The following is a 23,815-nucleotide window of genomic DNA, read 5'->3' as shown; positions in this document are numbered from 1 at the left end:
AGTTTATATAGTGGATAATTGAGCCAGATAGATTATGAAGGTCCCTAGGTTTGAGGAGTAGTCTTTGTTGAGTTAGCTAATCGCAGCCAAGCCAGCAAGTGTCCCTGCATTAGGCAAGTGAAAATTGATCAGTATCCAGTGACCACTGCTGTAATTGCATGTGTAGATGTCAAGTGAGTACAGAATATTTATTCCCTGTGGTAGAACAGCCTGCCTACAGACACTCTTTAAAGTTCAATAATATGTAATGACCCCAGGGTGAGATACCAGAGGGTATCTGGTAATCAAACAACTGTAGTCAAGGAGTCAGTGCTTATAGAAGAGTAGGGGGTAGCAGGAAATTGGCTTTAGGGAAAATACATTACAACAGAGAATTGAAAAGCATGACTTTATAGGGTATGGAAGTTTGTACAAGAATCACTGTTTTAATATCAATTGGCCAAGTAACTTTTCCAGTTAGATTATTTATACTCGAAAGTGTAAATGTTACAGGAGGAGGAGGAGGAAGAAGAAAATCAAATGTCAGAAGAAGCCGAAAAGAATTATCAAGAACAAATGGAAAAGCAGCAAGATGTGGTCAGTGGACATGACGGCCTGCCAGCAGTTAATGCATCATTTGTGAATGTCAGCTTTGAAATGGAAAGTGATCCTACTACTATAACAGAAACCAAACAAAGAGGAGATCCTATCCCAACCTAGTGAGAGCTACACTAGGGAAGATAATGCAAGGGCTCAGTTCTGCCCCTTTCCGCCTCCCTAAAAAGAAACCATGCCTTAATTCACTGGTTGAAAATGCAGTTGTGCCTTGCAATATCATCCATCTTTCACCTAATTTGGTTTTCGCATCATGCACCTGCTGTAATTATCACCATAATAATACTAAAAATCAGAATGTTGTATTGTTTAATCTATATGATTGAGTTATTTATTTGTAGTGTGTTTTGTTCTTTATAAATAAGTAAAGACTATTCACTTTTGTACGCTACAAAACTTTAATAAAAATTTATGCAAACTATTTCTATATCATGTACAATTTACATAAATTCAGTACAAATGTTTATCAAGGACAGGTGAGGGGAAAAAAGAAAGCTCTACCAACAGAATCAGGAATCATCCAAATCAGCGCTACCATCATTGTCATTTGCAACAAGAACTTCTCGGTTTTCATAAGTCCAAAAACCATTTAGATCAATTAGAATGCTGCTGACGGTATCACCTTGTCCACTGCTTATTAAATCTTGAAGGGTGATTTTATATGGATCTTTAGGCTTAACCATGTCAAAGATTTCATCCTGTAAGATCAATGTCACATATTGTCACATTTTTGCACAGTGAGACAAAATCTTGCCAGTTCATTCTATGCTGTTTTATAGTGGGGAGTGTGGGGGGGGTGGTTGGGGAGGACACACTTTAACAAGACAATTTTTTTTTGGAGTCCAGCACAGTTCTTGCTAGAACAATAGGAGTACCAAAAATCTGAAAGGGAAACAGCTACACAGAAAAGGTACTCATATTTAACGGTCTACTGCTTTTAACTAAAGATTATAAACAACTTACCCCTGCCCCACTCTACTAGGTAGATCAAAGCTGGGAACTTGATACATGAACAATCTGCTCTAAATCAATTACTTTTAGGATGGAGTTCTTAAGTTCTACCTTTCATTTTTGATGTAAATTCATTCCAGGCCAGAATATGGAGATGAATCTTATGCCCAATAGGTCTTCAGGTCAAAAACTGAAATTAGGTAATCTCAATCTATCACTTGTAAGTGCTATGAACTCACACCTATTGGTAGTGGATCGAGATGGCCTTTTAGTTTTAACCCTGAAGAGTCATAGCTGCTGTCATTATTTAACCCAGAAAATGGCTTATTACAGTTTTGTTGGATCAGATATGCATGTCAAAAGAATCAGAATGAATAAAGAATTGGGCTATTTGCATATAAAAAGTTCTGCTGTTGCTGCCAGATTGAGTTGCGCTATCTGGAAATTCCATAGATTAAAAATAAGTAATGGATGTCAAGTGATTGGAAAAAATAACAAGCAATTTGGTTCAGCCACATTTCAACATTGTAATGTAACCGAAATTTTGCAGCATTGAGTTAAAAAAAGTTTTCTGTATCAGTGCAAGAACATGTACATAATTGCAGGAGTATTTGCTATGACTTTTGTAGACTAATACAGACCTCAGGTTCCTATATAACTTGTGGAAACCCAACATTTACCCTCAAAGTAGCTGTATTTCTAATTGTATTCTTTTGCATCAATATCCCTTCTAAAAGTCACAAGGTACCTTGACATCCTGAAAAGAAACTGGCTCTTGCCCATGAAGTTTCATTTGCTCCTGGATAGCCTATATGAATATAAACAAATTGCAGAACAATAAGACCATTTGGGTTACAAATAATTCATTTGAACCTTTGAGTACTTGCCAGTCTGTAAAAATTAGGTGGTCAGTTCTTAGGTTGGCCAACAAGCAAAGCATCATGTGTTAACAGGCCATTCCACCTTAGACAGGATAACGGAAAAGGCGATTCCAATGTCAACGTACTATAAGCATACTTCTTAGTTGACTGAACATTTTAGATAGTCTGGGTGAAGGCAACACGCAGACAAGCTTCTTATTCGAGTTTGGGGAGGGGGGTGGTGGGAGGAGAGAAAAGGGAAAGTAAATACTATATTCCACATTAAAATGCTTTTTAGTAGAATGAAGGTAGTGTAGGGGTTAGGTTACTGGACTAGTAATCCAGAGACTTGGATTAATAATTCAGGAACAACTTCAAATCCCATCACAGCAGTTTGAGAATTTAAATTTAAAAAGCCAGTATCAGTGAAAGTGAATATGAAGCTGTCGGAATGCCGTAAAAACCCAACTGCTTCACTAATGTCAGTCAGGGAAGGAAACCTGCCATCCTTCCCCGGCCTGGCTTGTGTGAATCAAGTCCCACACCAAAGTGGTTGACTCAACTGCCCTCTAAAAAGTGGCCTAGCAAGCCACTCAGTTGTATCAAATCACCAGAAAGGAAAACAATCGGACAGATCACTTTGCTGCAACCTATGCATGGAATCACTAATTAATAATGTCCTAATTAAGGATCCCCTTGGAATGAGTGACCATAACATGGTTACATTCCATATCCAATTAGAGGGTGAGAAGGTTGGTTCTCAAACAAGCGTACTGAGCTTGAATAAAGGAGACTATGATGGTATGAGAGCGGAATTGATTAAAGTGGACTGGGAAAATAGATTAAAGGGTAAGACGGTACATGAGCTGTGGTGTTCATTTAAGGAGTTATTTTACAACTTTCAAAAAAAAATATTCCACTGAGGAAAAAAGGGTGTAAAAGAAATGACAGCCATCCGTGGCTAAGTAAAGAAATTAAGGATAGTATCCGACTAAAAACAAGGACATATAAGGTAACCAAACTTAGTGGGAGGATAGAAGATTGGGAAGTCTTCAAAAGACAGCAAAAAGTAACTTAAGGATTGATTAAGAAAGGGAAGATAGATTATGAAAATAAATTAGCAAAAAATATAAAAACAGATAGCAAGAGTTTCTACAGTTATATAAAAAGAAAAAGGGTGGCTAAGGCAAACGTAGGTCCCTTAGAGGATGAGACCGGGAAATTAATGGTGGGAAACATGGAGATGGTAAAAATGCTGAACAAATATTTTGTTTCAGTCTTTACGGTAGAGGACACTAAGAATATCCCAACACTGGACAAACAGGGGGCTCTGGGGGTGGGTGGGTGGGTGGGGGGGCGGGGGGGAAGGAGCTAAATACGATTAAAATCACTAAGGAATTGGTACTCAGTAAATTAATGGGACTCAAGGTGAATAAATCCCCTGGACCTGATTGCTTACATCCTAGGGTCTTGAGGGAAGTGGCAGTAGGGATTGTGGATGCTTTGGTAATAATTTTCCAAAATTCTCTGGACTCAGCAAAGGTCCCGGCAGATTGGAAAGCTGCTAATGTAACACCCTTATTTAAAAAGGGTAGTAGGCAGAAGGCTGGAAATTATAGACCAGTTAGCCTAACATCTGCGGTGGGTAAAATTTTGGAGTCTATTATTAAGGAGACAGTAGCGGAACATTTGGATAAACATAATTTAATAGGACAAAGTCAGCATGGCTTTATGAAGGGGAAGTCATGGCTGACAAATTTGCTTGAGTTCTTTGAGGACATAACGTACAGGGTGGATAAAGGGGAACCAGTGGACGTAGTGTATTTAGACTTCCAGAAGGCATTCGACAAGGTGCCACATAAAAGATTATCGCTCAAGATAAAGAATCACTGGATTGGGGGTAATATTCTGGCATGGATGGAGGATTGGTTATCTAACAGGAAGCAGAGAGTTGGGATAAATGGTTCATTCTCGGACTGGCAACCAGTAGCCAGTGGTGTTCCGCAGGGGTCGATGCTGGGTCCCCAACTCTTTACAATCTATATTAACGATTTGGAGGAGGGGACCAAGTGTAACATATCAAAGTTTGCAGATGATACAAAGATGGGAGGGAAAGTAGAGAGTGAGGAGGACATAAAAAACCTACAAGGGGATACAGACAGGCTGGGTGAGTGGGCGGAGATTTGGCAGATGCAATACAATATTGGAAAATGTGAGGTTATGCACTTTGGCAGGAAAAATCAGAGAGCAAGTTACTATCTTAATGGCGAGAAACTGGAAAGTAGTGCAGTACAAAGGGATCTGGGGGTCCTAGTGCAAGAAAATCAAAAAGTTAGTATGCAGATGCAGCAGGTGATCAAGAAGGCCAATGGAATGTTGGCTTTTATTGCTCGGGGGATAGAATATAAAAACAGGGAGGTATTGCTGCAGTTATATAAGGTATTGGTGAGACCGCACCTGGAATACTGCATACAGTTTTGATCTCCATACTTAAGAAAAGACATACTTGCTCTCGAGGCAGTACAAAGAAGGTTCACTCGGTTAATCCCGGGGATGAGGGGGTGGACATATGAGGAGAGGTTGAGTAGATTGGGACTCTACTCATTGGAGTTCAGAAGAATGAGAGGCGATCTTATTGAAACATATAAGATTGTGAAGGGGCTTGATCGGGTGGATGCGGTAAGGATGTTCCCAAGGATGGGTGAAACTAGAACTAGGGGGCATAATCTTAGAATAAGGGGCTGCTCTTTGAAAACTGAGATGAGGAGAAACTTCTTCACTCAGAGGGTAGTAGGTCTGTGGAATTTGCTGCCCCAGGAAGCTGTGGAAGCTACATCATTAAATAAATTTAAAACAGAAATAGACAGTTTCCTAGAAGTGAAGGGAATTAGGGGTTACGGGTTTGGGCAGGAAATTGGACGTGAATTTAAATTTGAGGTTAGGATCAGATCAGCCATGATCTTATTGAATGGCGGAGCAGGCTCGAGGGGCCGATTGGCCTACTCCTGCCCCTATTTCTTATGTTCTTATATAGGGACTGGTGTCAAAGTTGGAAGAGCAACAGCCTGACACAGTCATACTCAGAATTATATCCATCAGCCAATGTCCCAAGCTCCTCCATCACCAGTTCAGTGGTGGCACACAGTGATACAGTCAGGGAGAGTGGCCCTGGGAGTCCTCAACATTGGCTTCAGATCCCATGAAGTCTCATGACTTCAGGTCAAACATGGGCAAGGAAACCTCTTGCTGATTACCACCTACCACCCTCCCTCAGCTGATGAATCAGTACTCCTAAATGTTGACCACCACCTGGAGAAAGCACCGAGAGTAGCAAGGGCTCAGAACATACTCTGGGTGGGGGACTTCAATGTCCATCACCAAGTGGGGCTTGGTAATACCACCACTGACCAATGCTGAGTCCTGAAGGGCAAGGCTGGATGGCATCTATTTTAATGCAAGGAGTCTTGCGAATAAGGTGGATGAACTGAAGGTGTTGATAAACACATGGGAGTATGATATTGTTGCTGTCACAGAGACATGGTTGAGGGAGGGGCAAGACTGGCAGCTCAATATTCCGGGGTACAGAATCTTCAGGCGAGACAGAGGGGGAGGTATAAGAGGAGGGGGGGTCGCAATATTAATTAAAGAATCAATTACTGCCATAAGGAGGGATGATATATTAGCAGGTTCCTCTAATGAGGCCATATGGGTGGAGCTTAAAAACAAAAAGGGGGCAAGCACTTTGATGGGAGTGTACTATAGGCCCCCAAACAGTCAGGGGGAGATAGAGGAACAGATATGTAGGCAAATCTCAGAAAATTGTGCAAATAATAGGGTAATAATAGTGGGGGATTTCAACTTCCCCAATATTAACTGGGATACTCAGAGTGTAAAAGGCTTAGAGGGTACAAAATTCTTAACGTGCATCCAGGAGAGCTTTTTGAGCCAGCATGTAGAAAGTCCTACAAGAGAGGGGGCGGTACTGGACCTAATTCTAGGGAATGTGGCCGGCCAAGTGGAAGAAGTGCTAGTAGGTGAGCACTTTGGTGACAGTGACCATAATTCGGTGAGATTTAAGGTGGTCATGGAAAAGGACAGGGAGGGGCCGGAAATAAAGGTTCTAAATTGGGGGAAGGCCGATTTTAATAGGATAAGGCAGGATCTGGCCAAAATGGACTGGGATCAGCTGCTTGTAGGAAAATCCGCATCGGAGCAATGGGAGTCTTTCAGAAGGGAGATTGAGACCATACAATGGCAACATGTTCCCGTAAAGGTCAAGGGTGGTTCCAAGAACTCCAGGGAACCTTGGATGTCAGGGGATATACGAGAATGGATTAGGAAAAAAAGGAGGGCTTTTGGCAGATACAAAAGGCTAAAGACGGACGAAGCCCTGGAGGAGTACAAAAAGTGCAGGGGGATACTTAAAAAAGAAATTAGGAGATCAAGGAGGGGCCATGAAATAACACTGGCGAGCAAAATAAAGGAAAATCCTAAGATGTTTTATAAGTATATTAAGGGTAAGAGGATGACTAGGGAAAAAATAGGGCCCATTAGGGACAAAAATGGCAATCTGTGTGTGGAGCCGGCAGATGTAGGAGGGGTTCTAAATGAATTTTTTGCATCTGTTTTCACTATGGAGAAGGACGATGTAGACATAGAAATACGGCAGGGGGACTGTGATATACTCGAACATATTAACATCGAGCGGGAGGAGGTATTGGCGGTTTTAGCAGGCCTAAAAATGGATAAATCCCCAGGCCCGGACGAAATGTATCCCAGGCTACTGTGTGAGGCAAAGGAGGAGATTGCGGGGGCTCTGACACATATATTCAGAACCTCTCTGGCCACAGGGGATGTGCCAGAGGACTGGAGAACCGCTAATGTAATACCATTATTCAAGAAGGGGAGTAGGGAAAAACCGGGGAACTACAGGCCAGTGAGCCTAACATCAGTGGTAGGAAAATTATTGGAAAAAATTCTGAAGGACAAAATTAGTCTCCACTTGGAGAAGCAAGGATTAATCAGGGATAGTCAACATGGCTTTGTCAAGGGAAGATCATGTCTGACTAATTTGATTGAATTTTTTGAGGGGGTGACTAGGCGTGTGGATGAGGGTAACGCAGTGGATGTGGTATACATGGATTTCAGTAAGGCCTTCGATAAAGTCCCCCACAGGAGACTGGTCAAGAAGGTACGAGCCCATGGAATCCAGGGTGCCTTGGCACTTTGGATACAAAACTGGCTTAGTGGCAGAAGGCAGAGGGTGATGGTCGAAGGTTGTTTTTGTGACTGGAAGCCTGTGGCCAGTGGGGTACCACAGGGATCGGTGCTGGGTCCCTTGCTGTTTGTGGTCTACATTAATGACTTGGATATGAATGTAAAAGGTATGATCAGTAAGTTCGCTGATGATACAAAGATTGGTAGGGTGGTAAATAGTGAGGAGGATAGCCTCAGTCTGCAGGACGATATAGATGGGTTGGTCAGATGGGCGGAACAGTGGCAAATGGAATTTAACCCGGAAAAGTGCGAGGTGATGCACTTTGGAGGGACTAACAAGGCAAGGGAATACACAATGAATGGGAGGACCCTAGGCAAGACAGAGGGTCAGAGGGATCTTGGTGTGCAAGTTCACAGATCCCTGAAGGCGGCGGAACAGGTAGATAAGGTGGTAAAGAAGGCATATGGGATACTTGCCTTTATTAGCCGAGGCATAGAATATAAGAGCAAGGAGGTTATGATAGAGCTGTATAAAACACTGGTTAGGCCACAGCTGGAGTACTGTGTGCAGTTCTGGTCGCCACACTACAGGAAGGATGTGATCGCTTTGGAGAGGGTGCAGAGGAGATTCACCAGGATGTTACCAGGGCTGGAGCGCTTCAGCTATGAAGAGAGACTGGGAAGATTGGGTTTGTTTTCCTTGGAGCAGAGGAGGCTGAGGGGGGGACATGATTGAGGTGTACAAAATTATGAGGGGCACAGATAGGATGGATACTAAGGAGCTTTTTCCCTTCGTTGAGGGTTCTATAACAAGGGGACATAGATTCAAGGTAAAAGGCGGGAGGTTTAGAGGGGATTTGAGAAAGAACTTTTTCACCCAGAGGGTAGTTGGAGTCTGGAACTCACTGCCTGAAAGGGTTGTGGAGGCAGGAACCCTCACAACATTCAAGAAGCATTTGGATGAGCACTTGAAATGCCATAGCATACAAGGCTACGGACCAAATGCTGGAATATGGGATTAGAGTAGACAGGGCTGACGGCCGGCGCGGACACGATGGGCCGAAGGGCCTCTATCCGTGCTGTATGACTCTATGACTCTATGACTCTAAAGCTGCCAGATTGGGCTTGCAGCAGGCAGTGAGAGAACCAACACAAAGGAATAAACTACTTGACCCTGTCCTTACATTCCTAGGATGATTCCTGGGATGAGAGGTTTATCTTATGAGGAAAGATTGTGTAGAATGGGCCTATACTCTCTGGAGTTTAGAAGAACAAGAGGTGATCTCATTGAAACATGTAAGATTCTAAGAGGGCTTGACAGGGTAGATGCTGAGAGGTTTTTTCCCCTGGCTGGAGAGTCTAGAACTGGGGGACATAGTCTCAGGATAAGGAGTCGGACAACTAGGACTGAGATGAGGAGGAATTTCTTCACTCAGAGGGTTGTGATTATTTGGAATTCTCTACCCCAGAGGGCTGTGGATGCTGAGATCGATAGATTTTTGGACTCTAAGGGAAGCAAGGGATATGGGGATTGGGCGGGAAAGTGCAGTTGAGGCAGAAGATCAGCCATGATCTTATTAAATGGCGGAGCAGGCTCGAGGGGCCGTATGGCCTACTCCTGCTCCTATTTCTTATGTTCTCACCAATCTACCTGTCCGTGGCAGCATTGGTAGGAGTGACCACTGCAGAGTCCTTGTGGAGACCAAGACCCATCTTCACATGGGGGACATCCTCCATCATATTATGTGGCATCACCACCATGCTAAGTGGATAGATTAAGAACACAACCATCAGCTCAAAACTGAGCATCCATGAGGTGCTGTGGGCCATCAGCAGCAGCACAATAGTACATGACCACAATCTGTAACCTCATGGCCTGGCATATTCCTCACTCCTCCATCACCATCAAACCAGGTGACCAATCCTGGTTCAATGAGGAGTGTTGCAGGAAGCAGAACCAGGCCTACCTGAAAATGAGGTGCTAACCTGGTGAAGCTACAACACAGGACTACATGCATGCTAAACAGAAAAAGCAGCATGCTATAGACAGAGCTAAACAATCCCACAACCAAATTGGGTCTAAGCTCTGTAATCCTGCCACATCCAGTTGTGAATTGTGATGGACAGTTAAACAATTAATGGGAAAAGGCTGCTCATGAACATCCCCATCCTCAACGATGGCGGAGCCCAGCACGTGAGTGCAAAAGACAAGGCTGAAGCGTTTGCTTCACCATCCTGACTTGGACATATATAGCCTTTCCTTCATTGTCGCTGGGTCAAAATCTTGTAACTCCCAACCTAACAGCATTGTGGATGTACCTTCACCACATGGATTGCAGCTGTTCAAGAAAGTGGCCCACCACCACCTCTCAAGGGCAACTAGGAATGGGCAATAAATGCTGGCCCTGCTCAACACCCACATCCCAATGAATGATTTTTTAAAAATCAGGTCTTGTTTAACCCATTTTAAAATCCTAAAAATACTCCCATCTTTCATCTTCCCTGGACTATGTAAGATCCGCCAAACCACTGGGAAGAGAAAGTTTAGTCATAAGCTATAAATGTGCCTCTGGTTGGCAAATGAGTACGGGCACATTGACTCAAATTATCAATAGAAAAACGAAGGGAGAAGCTAGAAGGACTTTTTTTTTGCATCGAGGGTTATTAGAACATGCAATGCTTTACCACAAGTAGCTATTGGGTCAAGGGCTATAACATCAGTTAGAAGGAATTGGCCAAGTATTTGAAAAGGAAGAATATAAAAAGGATACAGTGAAATGGGATTAGAATAGATAGCACCAGTTGAAGGGGTAGCACCAGCACAGACACGATAAGTTGAATGGCCTCCATCCGTGCTGTAATTTCTTTGACTCTACTGGGGCAAAATAAAGGGAGCTTCACTGCACTCATGTATGCTGTGTCTGAGCTGGGAGTGCTTGATGATGACAACATTGAGTGTTGCATTGCCCAAGGCTCATACCCTCATCTGATGAGCACTACAAAGATCTTACGTGGGGCTGCATTTATAAAGAAAATGGCTGCTTTACCAAAGCTGAAGAAGAGGGATAACATTGAAAAAAAGTAACGTCTGATTTGATAATATAACTCTTATGCAAACCTTAATCCTTTAACTGGGGAATTCCAACTTCAGTTTAGTATGCAAAGTGAAAAAACAATTCTCGGGATGTGGGCATCGCTGGTAAGGCAGGCACTTATTGCCCATTAGGAACAGGTATTCCAGCCAATTTTTCCTTCACTAGTCCAGAGACATAGGCCAATTGTACCATCCTCTCAAGGATGCTATCCTGACTGACATTAGTTAGTTCATCAAAGATGGTTGATTGAACCTGAGACTTTCTTGGTCTGAATGGCTCAGTACTGCCCACAATAAATATTTTTTTAAAAATACATTATAGCTCAGCATTAACAGCTAAAGTAATGAAAAAATTGGGACTACAGGTATTCAGATACATTATGCTATAAACATTTAATGGCACAAATATGATTATAATAAGGATGTGTAACATGTGTAAACATACATTTAGGTATTACTATATACTGAAAACTACATTAAATACATTCTAGTTTTCCAATATTTATTAGCTGCATATCATTGTACCACAGAAAACATGGTACATTAATTAACAGGATTCATTTTGGAGAACTGGATGATGCATTGGGTTAGGTACAAACTTTCACCTCTGCGGATTTGGGGGTTTAAATGTAGGCCAGACTGATGGAATGACAGTCTTGTCTGTCTGCTGGTTGTAAGGGTCCTCTGCAAAATGACTTTTGGCAGTTTCAATCCAATTCCTAGTGGCCATGGGCCTATAACACGTAAAATTGCCTCCAATTTGGCACTAATTGGCAATTTTGCTCCGAGGCCACAGGACGGCTGGCATGGGAAATGGAAAAAAGTGTTACACTGATACAGTAGAAAGTGTAATGGGGGGGGTGAGGCAATTTTTTAGGACAGATTATAGGGAGCTTTGCTCTGCATTGACACCTGACCCAAGACTGCTCGATACTGAAATTAGAAGAATTCCAACCCCAGCACTGACATCCCTTACCCTGATGAATATTTTACTCAATACACAGACAAAAAAATGTATTCAATCATTTATAAAAGAGGTACATCAATCTCAATACAAGACTATTTAAAAAAAACACATTAGCACTTACCCTGAAGAAGAAATTGAGGGAAAAAACATTAAGATAACCCTTATTTTCCATATCCAGTAATTTAAAGATATATTGGAGAGCAGCAGGTTCCTTTCGGTTCTCCAAAGCAAGAACGAAGTCCAGATACGTCTTGTAATCCTTAAGAAAAGATGGCAGAAGGATGAACTTCAAAAGTATCGGTATGTTTTTATTTCAAAACAGCATCCAAAAATGTTCTTGACAGATATTTCTAGATTACTAACATGAAAAATGACCAATTTCCTAACTTCTGATTCACAAAAATAAAATCTTAATTATATAGGTGTTAAATATGGTATTAACATGGTGGGCAAAATCAAAGTCCATTTTTGTTGCATGCATACAATTTTTATTTCCTCTTTTATATTTACTGAATTGGCATATTTTTTCCTCATTTTCCAATTTATTTTTCTGCAGCACCAGCAGGAAAGCCTGAAGCTTTAGTCTAGGCTTATTTCGAACAGTTAAAAAGAAACATTAACCATCATGTTGCTTGATACAGATCTCTTTCCTCTATTCCAGCATAAAATAGGCAAAGATGAACCAGTAATGGCAGAATATAACTTGTATGACAACACCAAACTACTAAAAATGCAGGCTTTTAACAAGCATTGTAGCCTGCTCTTTTGGGCAACAAAATCACTTGATTATAAATCATTTATCTTCTAATAATGCAGTAGGACAAAATTACATGGTTTAAAACATTAAAAGAGTTTAATTAAGATTCTTTAAAATATGATCAAACAGCAATGGTGGGCTTTATGTCTATGAACCTACCAAATTGAGGCCAAGTATTTACAAACTGGACTGCAGTCTAATCCTAGTGCTCAAAATCACTAATATTCCACGTAGCAGCGGGAAGTCATTCAGACATTGTTTACTACAATAAAAACTCCTTCAAAAATAATATTTTGTGGGTGGAGGAACCAGGGAATTCAGTTTCGATGAGAGGGGAAAATTAAAATCAATTCAGTTTTCTCAACTTTACAAAAGATTGTAGCAGATGAATTATTTGTAGCCGATTACCATTTCTCCATCATATGTTAGGCACTCCTGGAAAACCCTATCCAAAAACACGCCTGTAAGGGTTCCAGTACCATATCGTGATAGTTCTTCTTTGCTGAGCATTCCATTGTGATCTTTATCTAGATTTAAGTATTGACCTAAAAGATAAACAAAATAATCAATACAACAGAAAACCATGCACTGCAACAGATATGCACCACAAGCTATAAAGGGCATATGTATGCAGTCAACACATACCATATACTCTCAGTGCAGAAGGAGCAGAAAACCAGTTTGACTCTTGACTTTCCTTAGACAGTTCCTCATCTCTCAGCTACAAATATAAACACACAGGCAAAAATAGTTTACAGACACATTTCATTGATATCAATACATCACATTTAAAATTCAAACTGTCTCAGATGGCCAATTACCTCCAACAAATCATCCAAGAAGCTGCAGGCCAAAATATCTTGGATTTTTATCTTACCTAGAAGAGAAAAATGAGAAAATGGTTATTTTGAATGATTGTGTCAGCATATATATTGTAAGGTACTGTCCTGTACTGTAAAGTTAAAGAACATGAATTAACAGTCATCCCATCTCTGCAACTTGAGTTCAGATTGATTCTATCCTCTGATGGCCCTATTTGAAATAGGATTGGGTGGTCTCAACCCAGTTTCCAGTAGGTGTGGAACCACTGCCCATGATTCAACATAAATCAACCATCTCAAAAAGGATGACTGGTGAAGGAAGTAGAAATTCATCCTGATGCTGTAGGTTTGCATTATTGGGAACTTTAGTCTGTGTTTGATGATCATTATACCTGACCGTGTGCCAAAAGTGTTCCAGTCCTAACACTGATATTCCCTCACCTTGATAAACATAGCCCTACACCTAAGAACACATTTATAAAAAAAACTAGAAGAATAGCTTTATATTCCGAATGTTTCCCCTGGCTGCGGGGTCTAGAACGAGGGGTCACAGTGTCAGGATATGAGGTAGGACATTTAGGACTGAGATGAGGAGAAATTTCTTCACTCAGAGGGTGGTGAACCTGTGGAATTCTCTACCACAGAAGGCTGAGGAGGCCAAGTCACTGAATATATTTAAGGTGGAGATAGATAGATTTCTAGGCACAAAAGGCATCAAGGGGTATGGGGAGAGAGCGGGAATATGGTATTGAGATAGAGGATCAGCCATGATCATATTGAATGGCGGAGCAGGCTCGAAGGGCCGAATGGCCTACTCCTGCTCCTATTTTCTATGTTTCTATGTTAACAGAATGTTACTTTGGGTAGTCCAGCAGGATAGTTCTGAACTTCCAACCAAAAGCTTATACACTTGAATCCCAGTTCTAAAGAATGATGTGAACCCATTTGCTCTTATCAAGTAGGCTTTACCACACTGTGCCTGATTTCACTGGAGAGCCACACATCTCAGCACCAGGACGAAGACAACTAACAAGGCACATCTTGTTCTCAGCTAATCACAGAGTGGCATGGCCAGTGGCCACGGAGAAGGCTACTGTCTAAAGCACAGGAGGCTGCCAAGGACAGTCTAAAAGAACACTATGTTTTTATAGCTAAAAAAAAGTGTTAAATGCCACCGGGTTTATAATATCACTGAGGAAATATCAACTTGCCTGTTCGGAGTGGGTCAAGGAAGAAGAAAAATTTTCTAACAGCAGTACACACATAGAATGAATAGAAGGACTTTTCCAAGCCATCAAGCTGTGGTAAAGTGGGAATCAATTCCAAAATGTAATTCTCCAAATCCTGTTGGTGTAATTCAGTGTGGCATTAATATACCAGAGAATGCAGCACATAGCATTAAGAGATTGTAGCGCAAACAAAACTGTCAAAACTGAACACAAAGGTCAGATACTCACAGATTCACGAAGATATCCTTGACCTGCTACATCATACAAACTGAGACCTATCCTTGTCTGATGCAGCCAAACTAAAATTTAAATAGATTTGGTATGGTTGTGTTATAAATTATCTATGATTCTGTAAAAAATGTTACTTGGTTAAAATACACAAATTTATCTAATAGTTTGGATTTCAAGATTCTACTACCTTTTCGCATGACATAGTTGAAGAACTGCATTATGGAGATCCTTCCATATGGGTCATTGTGCAAGAGTTTTGCAAAGATCTTTGCTGCAAAGAACTGCCTGTTGGATAACATTAAAATACAATTAGCTATAGCAGAAAAATCATTTAAAAATGCTCATTAAAGTAGTATTACAAAGGAAAACCCCAGAATCAACATTTAAAGTATTGTTTTGAGTGAAATACATGATTACCAGAAAAACAAAGAATAGGCTTGTGTGTTTCGAACTTCCCTTGTTTACTGCTGTAACCTGGCACAGAGATTGTGATTTTTAGCCTGACATCACAGTGCTGGTAGGCAGTTTTGGGACTTTCTTGAGCAATCCCATTCAGCATACGTATGTGCATCACAATGGCAAATGGAAGAAAAACATCTTGCAATTTTCAGGTTGGTGATGGGAACAAAACATGATCTTACATTTTAATTACATATGATGAAATCTCATAGTTCTCCAGACAAATCACATCAAAATTTTGGACTACTGAATACATTAAGCAAGATACCACTGTTTTGAGGGCTTTCTGTTGTACAGATATAGTTATTTTTTAGCCGACTTTTCCTAGTCAACTCAATTATGTTCTTGATTAAGTTTAAGCCAGTACAAGTTTGAGAACAATTCTATGACTTATATTGTTTGTCAAAAAAAAGCACACCAGAATTGTTTTAATTGTACAATTCATTACATGCACTGAACTTAACACTCTGTATGTAAGAAAATGGTATTATTAATACTTGGAGTTTCTCTTTAGTCTCATCTTAATAGATGCTTACAAATGACACTTACTTGCATTTCTGCCCTGCTTTTTCTTTGACCTCCAGAAAATTTTCATAATTTATCATTGCTTCCTCTCCTATCAAAGGAGGCGTTTGATGTTTGTCTAGTAGAAACCACAAATTCTACAAAACAATATCAAAAAGAAATATTACACACCCCAATCTTAAAAATTCAAGACTCAAAGCACCTTTATTCACCTGCCAATTTCAAAACCATTGCTAAAGTAATTTTGACATGCAACAGTACCAATACAAACTACTGCAACCATAAAATATTTTGCAGGTCTGACTTAATTTGTGTCAGCAATCTAAACTATGGATTCTCTTCCATCTGCTGTGTACAAACCATGACTCACAAGCCAAATCCTTCAGCAATTCATCCAGACTGCTATGGCCTTGCAGTATCTGGTTCAAATTGCTTTGGCTCCTATCTGTATTCTGTGGCCCAAAGATTAACTCCTGGTTTCTGTGGGGGAAAGTTGGAAGAAGAAAAAGCACAACAAAGTAGGCAACGATTGAAGCCCTGATACAGTAATCACAGTCGCATCAGCAAATTGAAATGCAAAGTAATTCAAACTTGCACTTCATGAGCTCATGTTTGAGCTGGTTGATGAGAGCTGGTGTGGGGGGGGGGGGGGGGGAGGGGGTCAGCATTCGTGGTTCTTATTTGCTCTGCTCCCTACACTCTAATTGGCTGGCTGTAATTGAATTAACTTTCAATTTTAGGGTGGAGTTACTCTGCTTTTTCTTGTAAACAATATATATTAAATAAACAAAACTTGTTTTGACATTGAGTTTTGTTAGCACTGGGATGTCATGAACACTAGGATTTCATCTCATTATTAGTATCAAAAATGCCAGGTTTGTGTGTTTTTTTAAAAAAGGGGGTTTCCAATAGTACATTTCACCAATGCTGTAGCATCAAAAAAATCTATTTTTATAATGACTATATTTTTCTTTCCAAATTTCTTTTATCTCCCCTCCTGATTGAGCAAAAGGATGCAGCTATAAGCATATCCATGGTTTCTATTAGAGAGTGCATCAGACTGCTGTGCAAAGAGTTCTCTTTTCTCCCAAAGCCCCACCCTTCCCCATCCATCTACAGGCATAACTGCTGAAATGTAAGTTCAAAGGAAGGAAGAATGTGATAATATTTAATGCTCTTTTATGCTAGGTAGTAACCCAACCTTTAAAAAATAGAAATCTAGATTTATTATTACAGCTATCAAAAATTTTATATGCATTTAATGGAGATCTCATCTGCATTCCAATTTTTTGTCTTTTTCATTTAAGTCATTTTTTCTGCTGTTCAGGCACACCCTCGGGTAACATTGCTAAGTCAAAGAACAGCAAGCAAAGCAACTACACCCTTTGTTACTAGCTTTTGGCAATTCTTCCACTGATTTTCCCTCCTTTCTTGCTGGTAAAATACATATTCGCTACTATGTATGCAAATGGCACAGCAGAGATTAGATATTTATCACATATTGTAGGCACAAACTCATCTGTTTCCACTCTGTGGCAAAGTGCATCACCACATCATGATGCTGCAAAACCAGACTGAGATCAGATTTTTGATCATTTTCAGTGATAGCCTAGATATGTAAAAATATGGGTTCTTCATACCTGTAGTTCTTCATTATCCAACAATTCTCTACTCTTCCTTTGAAGAAACACCGCCCTGGATTCTTCTCTTAATTTCTGTAACAAAATTTCATCTTCTGCTGGAAGCTGAAATAGCATTGGAAGAAAGTTTAGCAGTTTTGTTAGTTTTTTAAAAATATTACATACCCAGGTTACAACTACACATCATTTAATTATTCAATTTTACTCTACAGAGAAACCAGCACATAAAATACCAAGTGCAGAGCAAATACTAACTAAACTACCAAATTTGATGCATTCTAAAATAAAATTTTGCTAGCGATGGAGTAACTTCATGGTCACTTCAGAATTGTTGAAGCTTAAGCAGGCTGTGGAATCCCAAAATCTACTGTGCAGTTAAAGCAACAAAGAAACTATTGTGGTGCTGATTTTTACTTCACACTGGTGTCCTAGTTCACCTAGATGAATCAGTTTTAAATTTAAGCTTTGCTGTATGAACTGGATAGAATCTAGATTCAAAATGAAGTTGAACAATGTTAAATATTATACATGACCACTTCACACATGAAGAAATTGGAAATGTTATTTTAGAAATCGAGGTCTCCCTCAAAGACCATCTGCAAATGCATCATTCGATGTGCTACTGAGCCATGCAGGTCAGGAAGATCTGAGCTTTGATCCCCAGTCTGTGTTGAGTTAGTTCATCTAAGTGAGACACAATAATTGTTTATGTCTCCAGGTTAGGGGGAAGAAGAAAACAAGTCAGCCAGGATTCCTGCTCCTGATTGTTGTGCAGTGACTTCTGCTGGAAAATGTACAGGTGTAGCATTTGGGTGAGGACGGGAACAGACTCAACTGTGATATCTTCCAGGGTCAGGTAGCCTGTCAAAGCTCACTATCCAGGTCACACATCAAGAATGACATTGGAAGGTATGGGTAAGGGGGCCTGCTGGCACCCTTGGAACTTTACCTTCAGCAAGAGTCACACCTTTGGGAAACGAAAGGAGAAAATAGAGAAAATTAAAAAGTTTTATAGGGAAAAAAAAACTTATAAAAAATAAACTGTCAAAATAAAATGTACTTTAATTTCCATGGAACATTCTAAGTTGAATTTCATGAAAAGGCATGAGTTAAATTTAAGTTATTTTTAAGATTAATGGACATTTGAAGAATTAGATTGCAATTCTATAGCTTTTATGCAGTAGAAACAGTGTGATTATTTGTTTGTGAGTTGAAAACAGAAGGAACCTACCCTGTAATAAAATCTTGGGATGCTTCTGTAAGATAGATTGTTCTTTTTCCTGCCTCCTCTCCATTCAATGTAGTATTTGGTGAATAGATCCATCTCATTATCCTTTAGTTCTTGTTCTGTTTTTTTAGCTGTTCTTTTTGAAAACAAATTTTCTTCAGGAAGGATCTTGTGACCAACTTCAACCAATTTTGCTTTACTTGTATTATTAATTTTTAATGAATAGCCAACAGTTATTTTACATTTTATATCCGGAAACAAACATTTGTTGTTATCGCTCTTCTGCGAAACATATACAAAGCATCTGGAAAATTCTATTATTCTGGACAACCTAACATGAACTTGAAGGTACCAAGTTAATGATTTGTTTATCCAAGAAACCGCAATATAAAAATTGAAATGTTATCAACAAATCTAAAATAACACAACAACTTGCTTTTATACAGTGCTTTTAACAGAAAGATGTCCCAAGGGACTTCACAGAGGAACAAGGAACAAAATAGACACCGAGCTGAAGGAGAGATTAGGAGGAGTAATCAAAACCATGAACAAAGACGTGAGTTAGAACCAGGGTCTTAAAGGAGGAGAGGAAAGGAATACCAAAGAGTGGGGCATAGACAGCCAAAGGCATAGTTGCCAATAGTGCAGTAAAAAGGAGGGAGATGAACAAGAGGTTGAAGTCAGAGGAACAAAGAGTTTAGGTGGGCTTGTGGCAGATAGAGGTTACAGAGATTGGGAGGGGTGAGGCCATGGAGGGACGCGAACACAAGGATATGAATTTTAAATTTGAGGCATTAAGGGATTGGGAGCCAGTGTGGATAAGTGAGGATAGAGTGATGAGCGAACAGGCCTTGGTTCAGAATAGGATCCAGGCAGCAGAGTTTTGTATGAGCTGAATTTATGGAGGGTGGAGGATGAGAGGCCAATCAGAAGACCTTTGGAGCCAATAAGTCTGGAGGTGACATGAGTATGGATGAGGGTTTCAGCAGCAGATGGAGCGAGGTAGGAACAGAGGCAAGTGATACTACAGAGGTGGAAATAGTTGATCTTTGTGATGGTGAAGATATGGGGTCAGAAGCTCAATTAAGGGTTGCAAATAGTCTGTTTTAGTTTGAGTCACTGACTGGGGAGGGGGATGGAGTTTGTGGTGGGACAGAAGTCAATGCCCTCAATCTTCTCAATGTTTAATTGGAGGAAGTTATGGCTCATTAAGAATTGGATGACAGACAAGCAGACTATTAGCACAGAGACAGTGAATGCGGCGAGCAAGATGGTGGAGAGATAGAGCTGGGTATCATCAGTGTATATGTGGAACCTGACACCATGGGCCCGATGTTAGCAGGCCTGCGGGTTCTCAGCGGGGTTGCTATCGGGCGCGTGGATAACGCGGCCGGTGAATTGAGTGCGTCCCCCGCGCGATCACAGGATAATTGAAGTCATTAAGCTGTGGTTACAGGTTTTCTGCTTCTCAGCTGCGCGCCGGCGGCCTGCGCATGCGCAGTGACGTCTGAGTGATGGTGGAGCTCTATTTATAGGGGCAGTCCACCAATGCTCCTCCTGCTGCAAACAAGAAGTAGCACACCATGGAGCACCCCAGGGGTAAGGCTGCCCCACGATTTTCTGACCACTCACTCCAGCTGCTGCTGGACGGGGTAAGGAGGAGGAGGGAGACGTTGTTCCCCAGCGACGGAAGGAAGTGCCCTGGCTCCGCCACCAGGAAGGCATGGGCGGAGGTGGCCGCGGAGGTTAGCAGCAGGGGCAACACCCCAAGAACATGGATGCAGTGTCGGAAGAGATTCAACGATCTCACTAGGTGCGGCAAAGTGAGTACACGAACGCACTCTCCCACACTCCGTCTTCCACATCACCTCAAAGACCTCACAACCCCTTCTGCACTGCCACCACAGCGCTCCCGCATCCATCCTCACAGCCACTCAACTATCATCCTCACCGTGCCTGCACGTACCCACCGTCCCTGTCCCCATTCAAACACTACCACACACCCCAATCCACATACAATGGGATGGGCATGTGGCACACGCATCCTCCCATCCATCTCCCACACGCTCAACCCACCCACACCAATGCTTGAAGCGTCTCACAATGCAATCATCACTCAATCACGCATCTGTGTTTTGCCTTGACAGGAGAAGAGATGCAAGAACGCCCGGGAAAGGGCACGCACCGGAGGGGTCCATATCAGGAATGGTGGCCATGAAACTACCGGATTGTCGTAAAAACCCATCTGGTTCACTAATGTCCTTTAGGGAAGGAAACCTGCCGTCCTTACCCGGTCTGGCCTATATGTGACTCCAGACCCACAGCAATGTGGTTGATTCTTAATTGCCCTCTGAAATGGCCTAGCAAGCCACTCAGTTGTAAAATCTCGCTACGAAAAGTCAGAATAAGACCACACGGACTGCAGTGGTTCAAGAAGGCGGCTCACCACTACGTTCTTGAGGGCAATTAGGGATGGGCAATAAATGCTGGCCTCATCAGCGACGCCCACATCCCATGAACGAATAATAAAAAAAAATATAAAAAGGCAAAAAATGGCACAGATCCTGGCGAATGGGAAAGATACAAAGATCAACAAAGGGTCACAAAACAGACAGTAAGAGCTACAAAAAGAAAGTATGAAAAGAAACTTGCAAGGGATATCAAAACCAATACGAAGAACTTTTATAGTTATATTAGGAAAAAGAGGGTGATCAGGGGCAGTGTTGACCCCTTAAAAACTGAAAGTGGGGATATTGTCATTGACAATGGGGAAATGGTGGACACGTTGAACAATTACTTTGCGTCAGTATTTACAGTAGAAAAAGAGGATAGCATGCCAGAAATCCCAAGAAAACTAATACTGAATCGGGGACAGGGACTTGATAAAATTAACATAAGTAAAGCAACAGTAATGAAGAAAATAATAGCACTAAAGAGTGACAAATCCCCAGGACCAGATGGTTTCCATCCCAGGGATTTAAAGGAAGTAGGTGAGCACATTGCAGATGCCCTAACTATAGTCTTTCAAAGTTCTCTAGATTCAGGAACTGTCCCTCTAGATTGGAAAATTGCATGTCACTCTGCTTTTTAAGAAAGGAGAGAGAGGGAAACCAGGGAATTATAGACCAGTTAGCCTAAGATCTGTTGTGGGGAAAATGCTGGAGTCTATAATTAAGGATAGGGTGACTGAACACCTCGAAAATTTTCAGTTCATCAGAGAGAGCCAGCATGGATTTGTGAAAGGTAGGTCGTGACTGACAAACCTGACTGAATTTTTTGAAGAGGTGACTAAAGTAGTGGACAGGGGAATGTCAATGGATTTTATTTATATGGACTTCCAGAAGGCATTTGATAAGGTCCCACATAAGAGACTGTTAGCTAAGATAGAAGCCCATGGAATCGAGGGAAAAGTACAGACTTGGTTAGGAAGTTGGCTGAGCGAAAGGAGACAGAGAGTAGGGATAACGGGTAGGTACTCACATTGGCAAGATGTGACTAATGGAGTCCCGCAGGGATCTGTCTTGGGGCTTCAATTATTCACAATATTTATTAACGACTTAGATGAAGGCATAGAAAGTCTCATATCTAAGTTTGCCGATGACACAAAGATTGGTGGCATTGTAAGCAGTGTAGGTGGAAACATAAAATTACAAAGCGATATTGATAGATTAGGTGAATGGGCAAAACTGTGGCAAATGGAATTCAATGTAGACAAATGTGAGATCATCCACTTTGGATCAAAAAAGGATCGAACAGGGTACTTTGTAAATGGTAAAAAGTTAAAAACAGTGGATGCCCAAAGGGACTTCGGGGTTCAGGTACATAGATCATTGAAGGGTCATGAACAGGTGCAGAAAATAAACAATAAGGCAAATGGAATGCTGGCCTTTATATCTAGAGGACTAGAGTACAAGGGGGAAGAAGTTATGCTGCAGCTATACAAAACCCTGGTTAGACCGCACCTGGCGAAGGAGGTAGCCTCCGAAAGCTTGTGAATTTAAAATAAAATTGCTGGACTATAACTTGGTGTTGTAAAATTGTTTACAATTGGAGTACTGTGAGCAGTTCTGAGCACCGCACCTTCGGAAGGACATATTGGCCTTGGGAGGGAGTGCAGCGTAGGTTTACTAGAATGATACCCGGACTTCAAGGATTAAGTTACAAGGAGAGATTACACAAATTGGGGTTGTATTCTGTAGAGTTTCGAAGGTTAAGGGGTGATCTGATCGAAGTTTATAAGATATTAAGGGGAACAGATAGGGTGGATAGAGAGAAACTATTTCTGCTGGTTGGGGATTCTAGGGGTAGGGGGGCACAGTCTAAAAATTAGAGCCAGACCTTTCAGGAGCGAGATTAGAAAACATTTCTAATACAAAGGATGGTAGAAGTTTGGAACTCTCTTCCGCAAACAGCAATTGATACTAGCTCAATTGCTAAATTTAAATGAGATAGATAGCTTTTTGACAACCAAAGGTATTAAGGGATATGGGCCAAAGGCGGGTATATGGAGTTAGATCATAGATCAGCTATGATCTTATCAAATGGCGGAGCAGGCACGAGGGGCTGAATGGTCTACTCCTGTTCCTATGTTCCTAAAAGAGCTGGCATGGGCACAATGGGCCAAATGGCCTCCTTTTGTGCTGGATCATTCTATGATTCTAATTTAGCTCTGTTGGGCCAATTTTTAGTTTGGTTGGGCCATTTATATTAGTGGTGCCCTCCTTGAAGGTGATTGCAGGGGGGGGGGGGACTTGTTAGTAGTTGTAGGTCCTGGTTGGGTTGAGATCATGCCTAGTGCCACTCTCAACCCAGGCAAGAGAGGCACAGTTTGATCCTAGATCACATGTAATCTATTTATGCAGCAACTACAGTAGTTCAATAACTCAGCTGCTCGTAACAAAGTGGATTACAAATCAGACAGTAACATTGGCAGTTGCAGAATTCCTGGGTAAAACTCGCCTCCTGCCTCGTTATTTACATATCCGAATACACGATCCCAAAAACCCTAAAGGAAAGCCGAAGAAGAATTAACAATGTACGGTTTATTCTCAGTCAAGAGGGGACCCATTGTGTACACTTACGTTTCTGGGAGGCCACGGCATCCAGCCGACTCTTTAACGCCTGCTTCCAATCCATGGCCGGGACCTCGGCCTCAACAACCGCCATCCCATCTCCACCACATTCGTCCTCCATCACACCATTGGATGAGTGTTTGTTCGCTCTCACCTCTGACCCCCCCCCT

The 23,815-nt window shown here is 41.4% G+C and overlaps 2 protein-coding genes across 5 annotated transcripts in view; one reads left to right on the top strand and one right to left on the bottom strand.

The window, feature by feature from the left end:
• The window catches only part of fam177a1 (family with sequence similarity 177 member A1), a 29,240-nt gene extending 28,225 nt beyond the window's left edge, over positions 1–1,015 (top strand). Inside the window, exon 5 of the mRNA XM_067991505.1 lies at positions 493–1,015. Coding sequence (XP_067847606.1) covers positions 493–699 — 207 coding nt within the window. The 3' untranslated portion in view covers positions 700–1,015. The remainder of the gene's footprint in view (positions 1–492) is intronic.
• ppp2r3c (protein phosphatase 2, regulatory subunit B'', gamma) lies at positions 974–23,815 on the bottom strand. 4 transcript variants are annotated; one of them, XM_067991500.1, is made up of 13 exons: positions 23,655–23,815; positions 18,577–18,704; positions 17,346–17,450; positions 15,730–15,842; positions 14,909–15,006; positions 14,719–14,789; positions 14,473–14,605; positions 13,262–13,317; positions 13,086–13,161; positions 12,849–12,985; positions 11,805–11,942; positions 2,294–2,353; positions 974–1,292 (listed from the first exon to the last, which is right to left on the bottom strand). In XM_067991500.1, exons 1-13 carry the CDS (start codon positions 23,764–23,766, stop codon positions 1,104–1,106), a joined length of 1,416 nt encoding a protein of 471 aa, XP_067847601.1. In that variant the 5' UTR covers positions 23,767–23,815; the 3' UTR covers positions 974–1,103. The 4 variants fall into 4 exon arrangements, with proteins under 4 accessions (XP_067847601.1, XP_067847602.1, XP_067847604.1 ...); XM_067991501.1 differs by having other exon boundaries at positions 18,577–18,709; positions 23,655–23,744; XM_067991503.1 differs by lacking the exon at positions 23,655–23,815 and adding an exon at positions 18,295–18,312 and having other exon boundaries at positions 18,577–18,634.

This window comes from Heptranchias perlo, chromosome 10 (assembly GCF_035084215.1).
Source record: "Heptranchias perlo isolate sHepPer1 chromosome 10, sHepPer1.hap1, whole genome shotgun sequence".
Taxonomy (NCBI): Eukaryota; Metazoa; Chordata; class Chondrichthyes; order Hexanchiformes; family Hexanchidae; genus Heptranchias; species Heptranchias perlo.
This window is presented reverse-complemented; position numbering and strand designations above follow the sequence as displayed.

Coding starts and splice junctions, on each gene's coding strand:
- ppp2r3c (XM_067991500.1), bottom strand. CDS start 23,766: ATGGAGGACGAATGTGGTGGAGATGGGATGGCGGTTGTTGAGGCCGAG. Junction 14,606..14,718: donor AAGGATATCTTCGTGAATCT/GTGAGTATCTGA, acceptor TTACACCAACAG/GATTTGGAGAATTACATTTT. Junction 11,943..12,848: donor TAACATATGATGGAGAAATG/GTAATCGGCTAC, acceptor TCTTTTCTTAAG/GATTACAAGACGTATCTGGA.